This window comes from Stigmatopora argus, chromosome 7 (genome assembly GCF_051989625.1).
Source record: "Stigmatopora argus isolate UIUO_Sarg chromosome 7, RoL_Sarg_1.0, whole genome shotgun sequence".
NCBI classification, from domain to species: domain Eukaryota; kingdom Metazoa; phylum Chordata; class Actinopteri; order Syngnathiformes; family Syngnathidae; genus Stigmatopora; species Stigmatopora argus.
Window position 1 is genome coordinate 7,219,242 of NC_135393.1, and position 14,485 is coordinate 7,233,726.

The window sequence follows — 14,485 nt, forward strand, 5'->3', positions numbered from 1 at the left end:
AAATGGCGAAGAGTATACAGTATATATATTCACCTTTGGAAACGATTTATGCAGAAGGAGGATAGCAGATTTTTGGTATTCATGAATATATTACTATTAATACTTTAACATTTAATATTTGTTCTTAGTTTCTGATAAATTAACTGCCCCCCAAAAAATGCAATTTATACTTTAGTGTAACATATAATATAGTAAAGCATGTCATATCTACGTATATACGTATATGGGAACTCAAAAGGCCATTGACTGTCAATCAAAATGACTTCTAGCAAGGTTATGATAAAGCTATTTACATTGACATTTGTGGTGTTATTTAACGACACCACATTGATTTTTACATAACTTTAAGTCCCAACCCTCAAATATATGCACAAATCTGGGTAATAGAGGTACTATTATGACATTTTCATGGATTGCTTACAAAGGATAATTAAATTAAAGGGCACCTTCTGAAGTTGGGAATCTAGTTGGGTCTCTATCCAAATTAGACAGTTACGCATGCAGTATTTTTGCCAACGGTTTTAAATCTTTGCGACACGATTTAGTCAGAAAACAAAGAAAATTGGTTTAAAAAAAACAAAATAAAACAAAAAAACCTTGTTTAACTAGCAATTGTTTTAACCCACTGAGGAAACACTATTGCATAATGTGCTCTTATATGGCGTTCATATCAAAGTTCATTACACAGTTAATCCTTATCTAAACCGGGCTTCTATGCGAAGCATTCTGAAGTGTTCCCTTCCTGCACTTTTATTATCCTCATATGGGATCCAGACAAGCACCAACATTCCTCAATCAACTGCGTGCGCATGCACGTGTGTGCGTATGTTGGTGTGTGTGTATGTTGGTGTGCGTGCACGTGACTGTATCTTTATGTATCCATTACTTCTAACATATTGTTTTCATTCCTGGTGCCAGGATTGTCAAATTCTAATTTAATGCACTCTCTCGTGCAAACAAATGAGTGTTGACTGTTGAGGAAGAAAAAAGTTGTTGACATTAGATTTAAAGAAAAGATTATAAAATGGTGGAAGGAAAGAATAAAGAGGTGCGGGAAACAGAGAAATATACCTCAAATGCAAGTAAAGACTGGCCCAATTCGGGTTCAAAACTGAGTGGGTGTTTTGTCAAGCAACTTAAGGGTGTGTCAGTTGTTTGTTTTTTGTTTTTCTCCGACAGACTTGTTTCCTTTCCCTCTTCACTAAAATTTGATTTATTTCTCTCAGTCACAAATGAAAACATGAAAGTGCAAGTATCTACAGGCAGGACCATACAGTAAATAACAGGACAGTGTCGCAATTTCTGTATTTTTGGAAGATAACCTGATTTAAAGAGCATGTTGTAAGTATACATTAAGAATTACACATGCTGTGATGCTCTATACTAGACTTAGCAAAGTGCAAACAAGACCTGACAAACATATGTTGGATATGAATGTAAATGTGACATTTGCCATACACCTCAACCGTACTTATAAAGCACTTTAAAAACACTCAGAACTCAAACAAAATCACCTGAAACATGAAACACTTCTATTTAACAATAAAAGGCTTTCTGTCTTGCACTGCTCATTGTCGAAAACAAAAACACCTGTATTTAATGAGAGCCAATAAGTCTGATTTAACATTTATAAAAATGAAGCAAATAATATGATCTTGTGAAAACAAAAACTTTTGTGTTTTCCTGTCTAATGACACAGGCGCACACTTATTAAAGTTACTAAAGGTGTCAAGTTTTTAAAACTTTTTCCCTAGTAAATAAAAAAGCTCATAGCACCACACGTCTTTACTAAAAATTAATCGTGCATGTTGGTTGTTTGTCTTAAAAACACATACCGTAATTAAAAAAAAAAACTCCCGAAATATGCCGCCGCCCTGTTAATTTGAATATTTATTGCTTTTCTACCAGATATATTTAGGCTTTATATGCAACTCATGTTTTGCTGAGTGTCCTCCTCATGTCCTCTACTGTGATCTAATTACTTAGACTTACAATACAACATTCCACATTCACTTTAGGAAATAATAAAAATAGTTAAAGTCAAGCGGGTGTTATTGTTGATATTTGTTTCTTTGTAGCATAACTGATTCAACCACACGGGTGACATTCTTTGCAGGCTTAAGGAAGACAATTAAATGGTGTCAATGCACGTGTGAAAATTGTGAGAAGTAGCAACAAGTAGCACAAAGGTGACAAGAGTTTGAGGGTGCAAAATCTTAAAAGAAACTTACAATTCCTCCTTTTCTAACATTTCAACTTTAAAAATTTCTTGAATTGTACATTCGAATTGACTGAACCACTGCCATGTTAGACAGTCAGTATATTTTACCTGACTCTAGTAGGAGGAACGTCAACTCCCATTAGAGCTAAGGCAGAGTTTACACACGAGGTCACGCCTTGGAGCTGGAATGCAGAATTCCAGCATAGGGGGCGACAGAAGCTGCACAGTGCATTTTTTTAAAATTAAAATGAATTCTCATTAAAGCAACAAAGCAGACATCCATTTTATATTGTTCTTTTCCTTAAACACGCACATAAAATTGAATACAATTAGAGATGCTTGAAGGAAACCAGCACTGGTTACAGATTAATATAGTACAGATTTTACAGTGAAAATCTCCTGCCACTGAATAGCAATTATTGGTTTATTTAATACATTACATTCTGATCACCTTTTCTGGAAATAATTGAAATCTGTGAACCAAAAATTATGGTATTGTACTTTTATGTGATGCACTGAATCGTGTCATAATGAACAAATGCCTTTATTGTCATTTTACAAGTCTAAAGCACTGCAATTTCTGTCTGTGTTTTTGTTGTCAGGGCGCATTCTGGGGCCTCATGGTGGGTTTGGTGGTGGGAGTGTGCAGGATGGTTCTGGAGTTTGCCTTCCCCCCAGTCAGGTGCGGAGTCATGGACTCCGCGCCTGCCGTACTTCGTCGTGTCCACTACCTCCACTTTGCCATTATATTGTGTGGGCTAACCGCTATTGTGGTCACCGTGGTGTCCCTGCTTACACCTCCACCAGGACAAGAGCAGGTACACAATACATGCTTGGAATAATTTGATAGGATTTACTTACAGCTGTGCAACTTGGTTTTCATTTGGTTGAATTATATGATATAGATCTGTAATTATCTAAAACGCTTTGCTTGCAAACTGCGTCAGTACAGGACATTTCTTGCCCACCCTAAAACAGGGGTGTCAGACTCGGGTTGGTTCGCGGGCCGCGTTAACGTCAACTCGATTTCATGTGGACCGGACCATTTTAGATATAATATTTTGATTTTTTTTAATAAATGGATTAAAGGAACTGGATTAAAAGCCCTGAATATTCAGTTTTTATAGATCTAAAACAGTGTTTATTTTAGCTTTTTATATATTTTTAGATTTTACAAAATGATTTTTGAACTAAAACAAAAAAAAATATTAAAAAATTACAATTATTGATTTAAAAGGGGGAAAATCAGGAAATTTAATATACATCTATACTCTTCATTTTAATTTGATCCTAAAAGAGAAAGTCGGCACTCATGATTTACTTTCCCGGGCCATACAAAATGATGCGGCGGGCCAGATTTGGCCCCCGGGCCGCCACTTTGACACATGTTCCCTAAACGGCACAATCAACTTTTCATCTTTGATGCCTCATGAATGCCTGCTGACTTGACTCGGTCCAGCATGTGAACTTGAACCACAAAATGCTTCAAAGGGACGTTTCCTTTCTCTCATATGTGGGGGGGGGGGGGGGTGGGGGGGGTGGGGGGGTGGATTGGTTAATTTTTTAAAAAAATTCACAGCTGCAACCAGTGTATGAAGTGAATAAATGCACCATTTGTAATAGAATTGAGCACCTCAATCTGTATTTTACTGTAGATATTTGCCTCAACTGTGTTAGCCCAGGAACAAAGAGTGGGTATCCTCATTCATTCTCATTCATGTAGCAGGCCGAAACAGCTCCGAATTCGCTGGCTACAGAAAATACATTCTTTCAGTCACTAGACAAAAAGCTGTTGACCAAGCCTGGGAGCTGGAATGCAAATCGACTAGAAATCTCCAGTTTCTGTGCCTTAAAGCCACAAAATGTAGACATTAGAGCCTAAAATGACATCTTGACAATCATGTTAAGAGATAAACCGGCTTGGTAATAAATAGTCTTTATTTTTGCTGCACGTCACATCACATGGTCTAATTTAATAATTTAAGTAGAACACAGACACTACAGTGTTTTATGTTTTTATAACATTTGGCGCACATTAATGATGGTACATTGTCTTTGGAGCAATGTCATATACATTTTTATATTCTTGATTCAAAATGAAAACCAAGAAAAAAACAAGGCCCACCTAATGTACAGTCGTTTAAATTAAGATGCTTTTGCTTATTTTTTTAAAATATAGTATACATATATGCTATATATTATGAATCCAAGTTCAGCTCCACGATGCTGAAACTTATTCATTCATTCATTTTCCGAACCGCTTATCCTCACAAGGGTCACGGGGGTGCTGGAGCCTTTCCCAGCTAACTACGAGCACCAGGCTGGGGACACCCTGAATTGGTGGCCAGCCAATCGGTGGGCACAAGGAGACGGGCGACCATTCATGCTCACACTCATACCTATGGGCAATTTAGAGTGTTCAACCAGCCTACCCTGCAGCTTTTTGGGATGTGGGAGGAGAAAACCCACGCAGGCCTAGGGAGAACATACAAACTTCCCACAGTGAGGACCCACCTGGGATTGAACCCTCGACCCAAGATCTGTGAGGCTGACGCGCAAACCACTCGTTCACAGGGCTATCATGTTGAAACTCATATTTACAAATCCAGATGTCTATTTGAAGAAAGTCAACAGTTAAAGCTAAAGGACTAAAACACATTTACATGTAATGTAATCGTGACTGATTCTGATTCAAATGTATATACATAAAAGATAATATTTGCCTGCATAATTAGCTTGTACACATACCTGCTATTGAGTTGTATGTTTGGATTGCAACAAATTCAGAGGAAACTGATTTTACTGAAAATTCTCTAATGTGACCCACATCATATACTACACATCCATCACCAGTATGAATGTTGTTCAAATATATATTATGATAAAACATTCATTCATTCTTTGATCTGCAGTTGAGGAACCTGACCTGGTGGACAATCAGTGAGGAGTCTCCCAGAGAAATCCCTCTACAGAAAGTTTCCTCTCTCAGTCACCGTGGCACTCAAGGTGGGCATCAAATCCAGAAATACAGTACATACAATAGTTTGAAAATAGAAATAAAATGACGGGATTATATAATACCGATTAAAGGCACTATTTTTTCATGCTTACTGATTATACACATTTAAAATGCCAGATGTAGACTGCCCACGAGTAATCGATGCTGACTAAGATTTTGTGAAGGTAATTTGTTTGACACTGCAAAAAGTGCTATTGTGTATCAAGCGAAGATTCAGCTAGCTTTCTTTATGTCTGAATGCTGAATTCAATGAACCATCTTGCCATCAAGATGTCACCAGTAGGTGCAAAAGCTATATTTTCATGAGGAAAGTTAGGTTCCAAAATTAAGTGAATTTGCGAATGGTGGCACAGCAAATACAAACTTCACTGCTTGTGGTCTCCATTGACTGATACGTGAGACTTTTTCCATAAACTTGTGAGATGTCATATTTATTGATCTTTTGAGTTTTTCTCCTCTTTGGTAACACAAACCATTTGTATAAGTACAATTCCACTGTACAGTAAAAGGAAAGCATCTTTAAAAAAAATGAAACAATCACAAACATACAATACAAACCGAACAGCATAGGAATACAATACTGCGCATTACAGTTTAAGAAATATACAGAAGAATATATATATAGGAAACCATCTATCACAGAACATTCATGCACATAAATGATGACACAGGGATTGAGCAAGTTCCTGTTGTGTATGTGTGTGCGTATGTGTTTGTGTACTTGTGAGTGTGCAGACGCTGAGCCAGCGCATCAGATGACTTGTGGTCATGGCCTGCAATTGTGCCTGGCAGCGGTCCAGCGCTTGCAGGAGACTCCCAGAGTTCCAAGCGTTCGCGAGAGCCCTTTCTGGTCAAGGTTCTGCTGCGCGAACGCCCTCCTGCTGGTCATCGTTAACATTTTTCTCTATGCATACTTTGCCTGAGCTTTACCCTGTAGACACATCCTGCCTCACCCTGATCTCGTTGAGCAGCAGCCAATATCTACAACAGGAACCACAAACTCTGCTGCTCTCCCCTGCCAGAAAGAGGAGGGAACATAACTCATTTGTTTTTGTTCAAGGTTTTTGTTTCAATCAAAAAGGGGAAATGAGCCGGATTCTGATGTTTTTTTTTTTTTTTACCAACATTGGTAAACCATTTGTTTGAATGTATTAATAGGGTTTTATGATTATAATGTCCTAATTTTACCTTTCCTGACAGTAAGATCACTTTAGAAAAATACATCCAACATATGATCAGTCTCACCATCTTAAAAGAATTGTAAAATTTGATCATCTAATTTACTGAATTTCTTCTACGATTGTCAGTTATCTGATTGATGATTAGCAAATGTGATTTAAGTTTTGATGAGTTTGTTTTTTATTAAACAAAATATAAGAAACATTTCATAAGATGTATAAGGAGTAAATAATTTGAAAAATAAATAGTAGGCAAATTGCAGTTCCTTGGTCTATTTTTTTGTGTTGTGCCATTGAGGCCCCATTTTTAACATGATGGCAGTAAGGGCTCTTCAAATTGCTAATGCCTGATTTGCCCACTATTAATTTCATTCGTCTTTTCGAATGTTTACAAGGAGGGTGAAACATATTAAAATAGCCACAGCAACAGTAAAATGTATTTTTTTTATTTGTATTTATAGTACAAGCTTAAAAAGGGTTGCAGGACAAAAATACGGGTTGCAACATTCACAATATTTACTGGAATATAAACCTCTTAAACTATTTATATAGTGTATTTTTCTGAATTTTGGTCACTAGTATAGAATTTAAAAAGTTAAAGCATGTGGAAATATTAAGCATTTGTGCCTGACAACTGCAATAACATGAAGAGACAGTAGAGCTTCTGTTTACTGTGTTTCGTACTGGGTAAAGTGTGAAAACTATGTTTGTGAAAAGTACCTGACATCAAGTGTATAAAATTGATATGCTGAATCCAGATAGGCTTAAATGGAAACTAATATGGAAGGAAAAAGAGTTTTAATTACCTAGTTGTCTTGCAATTTTCACTATAAAATGTATCCTCAAAATTGAAAACACAATCTGCTTGTATTGCAAAAAATGATGATCTGAACCTAATTGCCATACAGGTGTTAAAATCAGCAGTCCTCTCTCAATATTAAACCGGTTAAGAGATTAAAATCATGTAAAACATTTAGGATAACACTTCTTCCTTTATTGTAGCCTAACCGCCACCATAAAATTTGAATAAAGATGCATACTCTGTGGCTTACTGGATGCTTCAAATTAAACTTGCAATCCGGAAAATAGATGTTAACCTAAATGCCATGTGTGTATTGTAAAGTGGAGGGATACTTGTGTTCCACATGTGCGTCATGTATTCCTATTAATACAGTACAATGTAAATGAGTTGCTAAAGCTTGGCAAATGTTTCTGGAGTTAATACTGTTTGATACCATCTCCTTTGAATATTGTACTTTTTAATGTTGTTCTTCTTTAAATAACTTGTAATGCTGAAAAATAAAACGTACCAGAAAGAACACATAAATAAAACAATTGAATTTTGGTCAGATTCCAAACTCTACAACACAAGGAGACCTTGGACTCCTCTAAGGCTTAGACTCTAAGCCTTAGAGCATAGGTGTCAAATTCAAACCAGGTTCGCCACATCATTCTTTGTGGTCCACAAAAGCAAATCTTAAAGATTAACTCCATATTTGTCTCCAAAATACCAATGTTGCATATTGACTTTACTTTTAAAAATAAATTGAGATTTTGCAAATGTTTTGTTTTGAAGAAAAATATTGTATTGATTTCTGATTTTGAGCCTTTAATGCTTAATTCATGATTTTTTTTAAAGCATCACAGGGACTTATTTAACTCAATAACTGTCATTGGACGTCCAATACATTGTCACTGGGATAGGCGAACGAACAAACAATTTAAATGGCAATGAAACATATGCCTCTACAGTCAGACTCCCTGCTAATTGCTAATATACAATATTTTAAATGACCAATAATCATAACTTGCCCTAAAAAGGTTAAATGTTTTAAGTGTGAAGTGTTTTTAATGACCAAAAATACTAACTAGTTCTATAAAGGGTTAAAGGTGTCAACTTTTGAGTAGCTGTCCAATGTAATGACAGTTGTCCCTGGAAGGGTTAAAACAAAATATCTCTGAATTGGTGTACTTGAAACAATAATGCATTTTTATGGGGTTGCAATCATCATGACCCTCAGTGGGAAAAAATACATACGATGTGGCCAATCGCAAAAAAGAGTGACACCCAGCCTTAGAGGTTCAATGGAATTGTTTGATTCTTTGGCAGGCTATTTTTCAGTAGCAGTGACACAGCTCTGCAGTGAGGGTGATACGTTGCGGTACAATGGCTGCACGAACTGTGGCGGAAAGATGCCAACTCGCCCGCGGCAGCGCCCCCTCCAGCAACGTGAGCTGGAGCAGTCCAGCAGGTCAATGAGGTCACCACGCAGGAAGTGCAGGTGGGCGGTGTGTGGCGGGGCATAGTCACACAGGGCATGAGCCAGGCGTGGTTTCTACACAAAAGAAACAAGTGCCAGCAGATGTGAAAAGGTTGTTGTGCAACCTCCGGAAAGTGGATCACCATGTTCAGATTAATTCTTAATTAGAATATATACAACATTTATTACATCTTTTTTATATAAATCAAAATTTCAAAAAGTCAAAGTATAATATTTAATGTGAAAATGAAATCCTAACTAAAAAAGTAACAAACAAAATTTATTTTTTTTGTATTAATAAAGGGGTGCCAGATTGGCACACTGCATTTTTAGCTCAAGTAAATCCCATGCATTGACCCAATGTTTTTCGTTTTATGTAAAATTTCCATCAAAATAGGCAGTCCGGCAGCTGAGTGGTTAGCGTGTCGGCCTCTCAGTGGGAGAACTGGTCTCAAATCCAGGTCAATCCACCAGTATGGAATTTGCATGTTCTCCCCGGGCATGTGTGGGTTTTCTCCGGGTACACCGGTTTTATCCCACATTCCAAAGACATGCATGGTAGGCTGAATGGACACTCTAAATTGCCCCTAGGTATGAGTGTGTGCGTGAATGGTTGTTTGTCTCCTTGTGCCCTGCGATTGGCTGACCACCAATTCAGGTTGTCCCCCGCCTCTGGCCGAAGTCAGCTGGGATAGGCTCCAGCACCCCCTGCGATTCAGAAAATGAGATTTCCATCAAAATTTCCATCATGCATAAATCTGAGAATATTCACTGAGATTTTTTTTACCACTCTATTTGTTACATCACATTTTCCATAAGTATACCCCTCAGATTGGGTTAAGTGCTTGGTCGTACCCACAAAACGTGTTCCAGCAGCTGCATGGAGGACGCCTCTCTTAGGGGATGTGGTCCTTGGAGGCGGGCAGAAGGGAGGGACTCCAAAGAGGTGCTCTTGTACGGGTTGGGGTAAGGATTACGGCCACCGTGGGAGCCCTGGCGGGGGAACACATCCGAAGACGGGTCTCGGAGGCAGACCACCTTCTCCACGGCAATGCTGTGTGTTTTGTAGAAGTCCACCAGCCGGTTAAGGGAAATAAAGGACTCGTCCCAAATGCAGTACTGACCGCCACCCTCCAGCACTCGGAAATGCTCCACCCTGTCCCCATAACTGCAAGAGGGAAATGTAATTGAAATAAAGGGATGAAAGATGCCACATTTTCTTCTGGTACCCTCCCTGGAATTTTTATGAAACATGTCTACACTGACGGTCACATAAGTAGAGTAGGTCAGTCTTAGTCAAAATCCCGCGAATCTCAATATTGCTTATAGTATACAATTCTATATGCACGGGTCAAATGAAACCAAGCGTCAAAGTCAAGGAGTGTGGTACAAATATGGCCATCATTGTCATCATTTCATATTACGTGCAAAACTAGCCACAACCCCTCCTGTCACCAAGTAGTAACTTACAAATTGTGTAAATAAAATGCATTGGCTCAATTGATGGACCACAAGGTAGAATCCAATATGGCTCTTGTTCAAGGTACCCAATTTCAGTACATGCACAGTTCTGGTTTAATTCAACTAACTATTTCAAATTGGTTGCCAGCCAACAGCAGGGCATAATGAGTCGGACAACCATTCACGCTCACTCTCGTCCCTAGGGACAATTTAGATTCTTTAACCCTCCAAACATGCATGTTTTTGGGATGTGGGAAGAAACCGGAGTACCTGGAGAAAACCCACACAGGAACCCACCAGGGAGTTAACTGGGCCAATACCGATCATTCAGCTTGGTCGATTCGCAAAAGATAAAAATTAAACATTAAATTATATGTATAAAAGTTTAAGCCAGTGTCATAGCATGACAGTTTGTAATTAAGTGCCCTTACCCCAAATAAAAGTACCAAACCCTAACCCGTAAACACAGTGTAAATAATATCATCTACTGAATTACGTGTTATTTATCCATTTATTCATTCATTTTCCATACTGCTTATCCTCACAAGGGGCGTGGGGGTGCTGGAGCCTATGCCAGCTAACTACTGACATCAGGCAGGAGACACCCTGAATTTGTGGCCAGCCAATCGGAGGTATATGTATGTGGTAGGTGCTATATGTATATGTGGCTCGGAATATGGTAAATCTTCAAATGGTCTCTGTTGCCAATTCTGAGTACTGCAACAAATCCTGTAATGACAATCTAAATATGAATAAAGCATGTACGTGACCTCACAGGCCCTGCAGATATGCTTATGTTATTCATACCTGCATATGTTGGACTATTTGTTACATGTGCGCCTTTAATGTCTAATGTGTCAATTGCATAACTTATCTGCATTTAATTAATGTAATGTTCTTATGTAACGTCTACGATTATTGGACACATTTCATGATTATACTGTCCCTTCATCACTTTTGCTGACCCAAATTACAACTACGCATGCAATGGCTGTCCATCGGGGTGTGATATTTTTAGTCAAAATGGGTTCTTGCTGAACATATTTAGATATGCTCATCCCCAGACATACGCACGCTCACAGACATGTGGGTACTGCAAGTTCCTAATGTGCTCAGTGGCATGAAAAACAAACTGAAATACTAAAATAAAAACATTCACAAAAGCCTCTGTTTTAGGGATGCAAATCCATGATTATAGCTACAGTTTTAAAGAATGCTAAGAAATGCATAGTCAGTTTAACATGACAAGTACAAAATGTGATAATAACTGTAGCGAACCATGTATTTGTGGTAGGGGTGTGAATCAATCAAAGTGTCATGATTTCACAACATAATTAGAATTAAAAGATACGATATTGGCTTAATTTTTCTCAAGGGCCTTTGAACAATTTAAAATGATATTATATTCACAAAACAATAAAATTACAAAGATGCTTTGGTAATTTTGTTGCTGAATAAATGAATGAAAACCAATCTTTTTAACAAAATAGCCTAAATGATGATAATGATGATAATGATGATGATGATGATGATGATGATGATGGCGACAATGACGATGATGTTGCTCGCACACTCATACCTAGGGGCGATTTAGAGTGTCCAATCAGCCTAGCATGCATGTTTTTGGAAAGTGGGAGGAAACCAGAGTACCCGGAGAAATCTCACACAGGCCCAGGGAGACTCCACATGCAAACTCCACACAGGTGGACTGACCTGGATTTGAACCCAGGATCCCTGAACTGTGAGGCCAACGCGCTAACCACTCAAGGCGCCAAGCCTCCCATACAGAAATATATTTTCACTAAATGAAGCTCCTCAACTCACTTCAAACTGTTTGTGTGGTATCAAGACGCCATCAAATGTTGCAGTTCATAAGCATATCAGTCAGGATATGTCCCCCAATGACTACAAGAAAATGGGCAGGCTTTTCAATTTCCAACTGTAAATGGGTGGAGGTTTACCAGATGGTGTAAATGATACCGGCCAACACTCCTGAATGTGAAGGTCGTGGGGAGATTCGAGTGGCATGCCAACACATACAGAGTAGTGAAAAAGTATTTATAACTACCCCCTCCTTTTTTGGTGCAAATTTATCAACAAATGGAGAAAACTAGCCACCTGATGGTGTAGGGGAGAGACGCTCAAATTTTTTTGCTCCTACATCTACTTTTCAATGAGCCAACCTCCTACGATCTATTTTGTTGTTAGGGTTAGAATTCTGGAGTGGGCAAAGCGGTCACAATAAAGGTGGTAATGTAGGTAAACACTTCTAAGAGTCCGCCAAATGTAGAAACACAGAAATAACAGTAAATGCTTTACTAAAATCTTATGAGTTGTGCTTTGCACTTACCTAACAGATATGGAGAATTCTCCAGGAGCTGACTCACTCTCCCTCACCACAAAAACACCGATGTCTCGCCAATGCAGACGCCGCTCCGCCTCCAGTCTTGACACTCGGCCCGCGAACCACCTGCACATTACAGCACCATGCAATGAAGGCAAGAAAAAGACTGATACATGGATGTACAGATCCAATAGGTTAAAAATAATCCAACACTCAAAATGAATTCATAATTATTTTCAATTACAAGAATAAAGAACTCTCTTTTCTGTAGTTCATGCTTTCCCAGCATCAAAATGAGAGCTGCTTGTGATATAAACTGTAACTACTATTAATAAACAAAAATTATAATTATAGGTTATCTTATGTCTATCCATCCAGGTACAGTAGGGAGAATGATGGGTTATTTGAATATAAAAAAAATAAAAAACAAAAAGAAAGAAAAAATATCTACAGGACTATAATAAATACATCATGAAAGTTTTGAAAAAATATTAATGCTAAATCGATAATTCTGATAATAACACATAGAAAGAAATCAAATACAATATACTAAAAATACTCCAACTATAATGTCTTACTGAAGAAATTGAGAACAATCTAACAAAAATGATATAAACAAAAATAAAAAATCTAATAATAGTAGGTTCAGTCCAGAAATTCATCACATTCCACATTCACCTATCAAATTTTATATAATCCACATGCCAATCCACGCAAGCCCGTGGAGAACATGCAAATTTCACACAGTGAGGGCCGACCTGGGATCGAACCTACTACCCCAGAACCGTGAACTTGATGCGCTAACCACTTGTCCACCGTGTCGCCTTAAAACAATACATTATAAAATAAAAATATAATAGGTGAACTAAACCACAGTACAGTAGAGTAAAGTACAAAATATAATTTCATTATGCTAAAATTATAAAAGAATACCATATTGTTCTAATGCTTTACAGTCAGGCACATGGGCACCCATTTCAACATTAGGATACTACTAATTAAGATTCCAAGGAATAGCGTAAATAACTTTAAAAAGGTTCTTACGGATGAGGTAAGAGAGAAATATAGTTCTCTGGCACAAAGCCCTTTTTGCCTTCGATCTCAGCTGTGTACCAGCAAGAATCCTCCTCCATTTCTGTCACCTACATACAATACACAGATATTAATATCATACTAATAACAATAAAATTAATTATCATTTTCTATAGCTCAACATCATGTCCTTTCAACCCCACATCACCTACCTTGACGATGTCGCCTTTCTGGAAGGTGAGTTCGTCGGCTTCGGATGCAGTGAAGGAGAAAAGTGCCACAGCCTCCATGCTTTGGAATCAGGAGAGAAGAGATGGGCCACCAGCAGAATGCTTCACTTCATCAATGAGAAGAAATGACAGCAGTGAGAGACCAGCGTGCTGATGTGGATTGCACTACAGAATCCGTCCATATGTGTATCTTGGTGCTCATTAGTTAATGAGGAGAGTTTCTCTACCCGTGTGTGCCTCTGTTCATCCATGTGACTGAGTTTGTGTGAGAGAGAACACGTGAACACAGCGACTGCCTCCCCTGACTCCAGCTCATGTCCACACACATCATACACTGTGAAAGCAATGGGTCTTAAAATAGAATGTATTGTCAGAATAAAATTTATATCAAAATTCAAAACACAATTCTGTGGAACCTGCACATAAATTTGCAGTGGTTAAATTAAAGTGTGGATGTTTAAATGTGGGGAGTTTAATTTAAAATTTGGGAAGTGGAAATAATTCTGAAGCTTAAACAAAATATGAATGTTATTGGATGTTTTAATGTGGGAAGTTTAATTTGAAACTCTGGAAGTGGAAATAGTTCCCAAGATATCGCAAAAGAATTCATAGAGTTAGGAGTTAATGTGAAAAAGCAGTTCAAGTAATTCTAAAAATTAAGTGGTACAGATCTTGTGATGTCCTAAATCTTATGGATTGTGCCAGCAGAAATTGTGGCCAGCGTCTACATGAATTCCTC

General features: G+C 38.0%; 2 protein-coding genes across 2 annotated transcripts in view; one reads left to right on the forward strand and one right to left on the reverse strand.

Annotated features, from left to right (window-relative positions):
- slc5a10 (solute carrier family 5 member 10) overlaps positions 1 to 6,592 on the forward strand; it is a 35,382-nt gene extending 28,790 nt beyond the window's left edge. Inside the window, exons 11-13 of the mRNA XM_077604253.1 lie at positions 2,824 to 3,039; positions 5,134 to 5,227; positions 5,976 to 6,592. Coding sequence (XP_077460379.1) covers positions 2,824 to 3,039; positions 5,134 to 5,227; positions 5,976 to 6,163 — 498 coding nt within the window. The 3' untranslated portion in view covers positions 6,164 to 6,592. The remainder of the gene's footprint in view (positions 1 to 2,823; positions 3,040 to 5,133; positions 5,228 to 5,975) is intronic.
- A 1,242-nt stretch (positions 6,593 to 7,834) lies between these two features.
- Positions 7,835 to 14,064, reverse strand: LOC144078100 (GRB2-related adapter protein-like). The gene is made up of 5 exons (XM_077606300.1): positions 13,729 to 14,064; positions 13,529 to 13,626; positions 12,491 to 12,610; positions 9,535 to 9,847; positions 7,835 to 8,754 (listed from the first exon to the last, which is right to left on the reverse strand). The coding sequence occupies exons 1-5, from the start codon at positions 13,804 to 13,806 to the stop codon at positions 8,530 to 8,532; spliced, it is 834 nt and encodes a 277-aa protein (XP_077462426.1). The 5' UTR covers positions 13,807 to 14,064; the 3' UTR covers positions 7,835 to 8,529.
- Between the last annotated feature and the right edge of the window lie 421 nt (positions 14,065 to 14,485).

What these genes read in the sequence shown, in the direction of transcription:
- LOC144078100 (XM_077606300.1), bottom strand. Translation starts at nt 13,806, where the DNA reads ATGGAGGCTGTGGCACTTTTCTCCTTCACTGCATCCGAAGCCGACGAA. An exon ending in ATTTCTCTCTTACCTCATCC is followed by an intron (nt 12,611 to 13,528) that starts GTAAGAACCTTT and finishes TGTAATGTGCAG; the next exon opens with GTGGTTCGCGGGCCGAGTGT. An exon ending in TGCTGGAACACGTTTTGTGG is followed by an intron (nt 8,755 to 9,534) that starts GTACGACCAAGC and finishes TCTTTTGTGTAG; the next exon opens with AAACCACGCCTGGCTCATGC.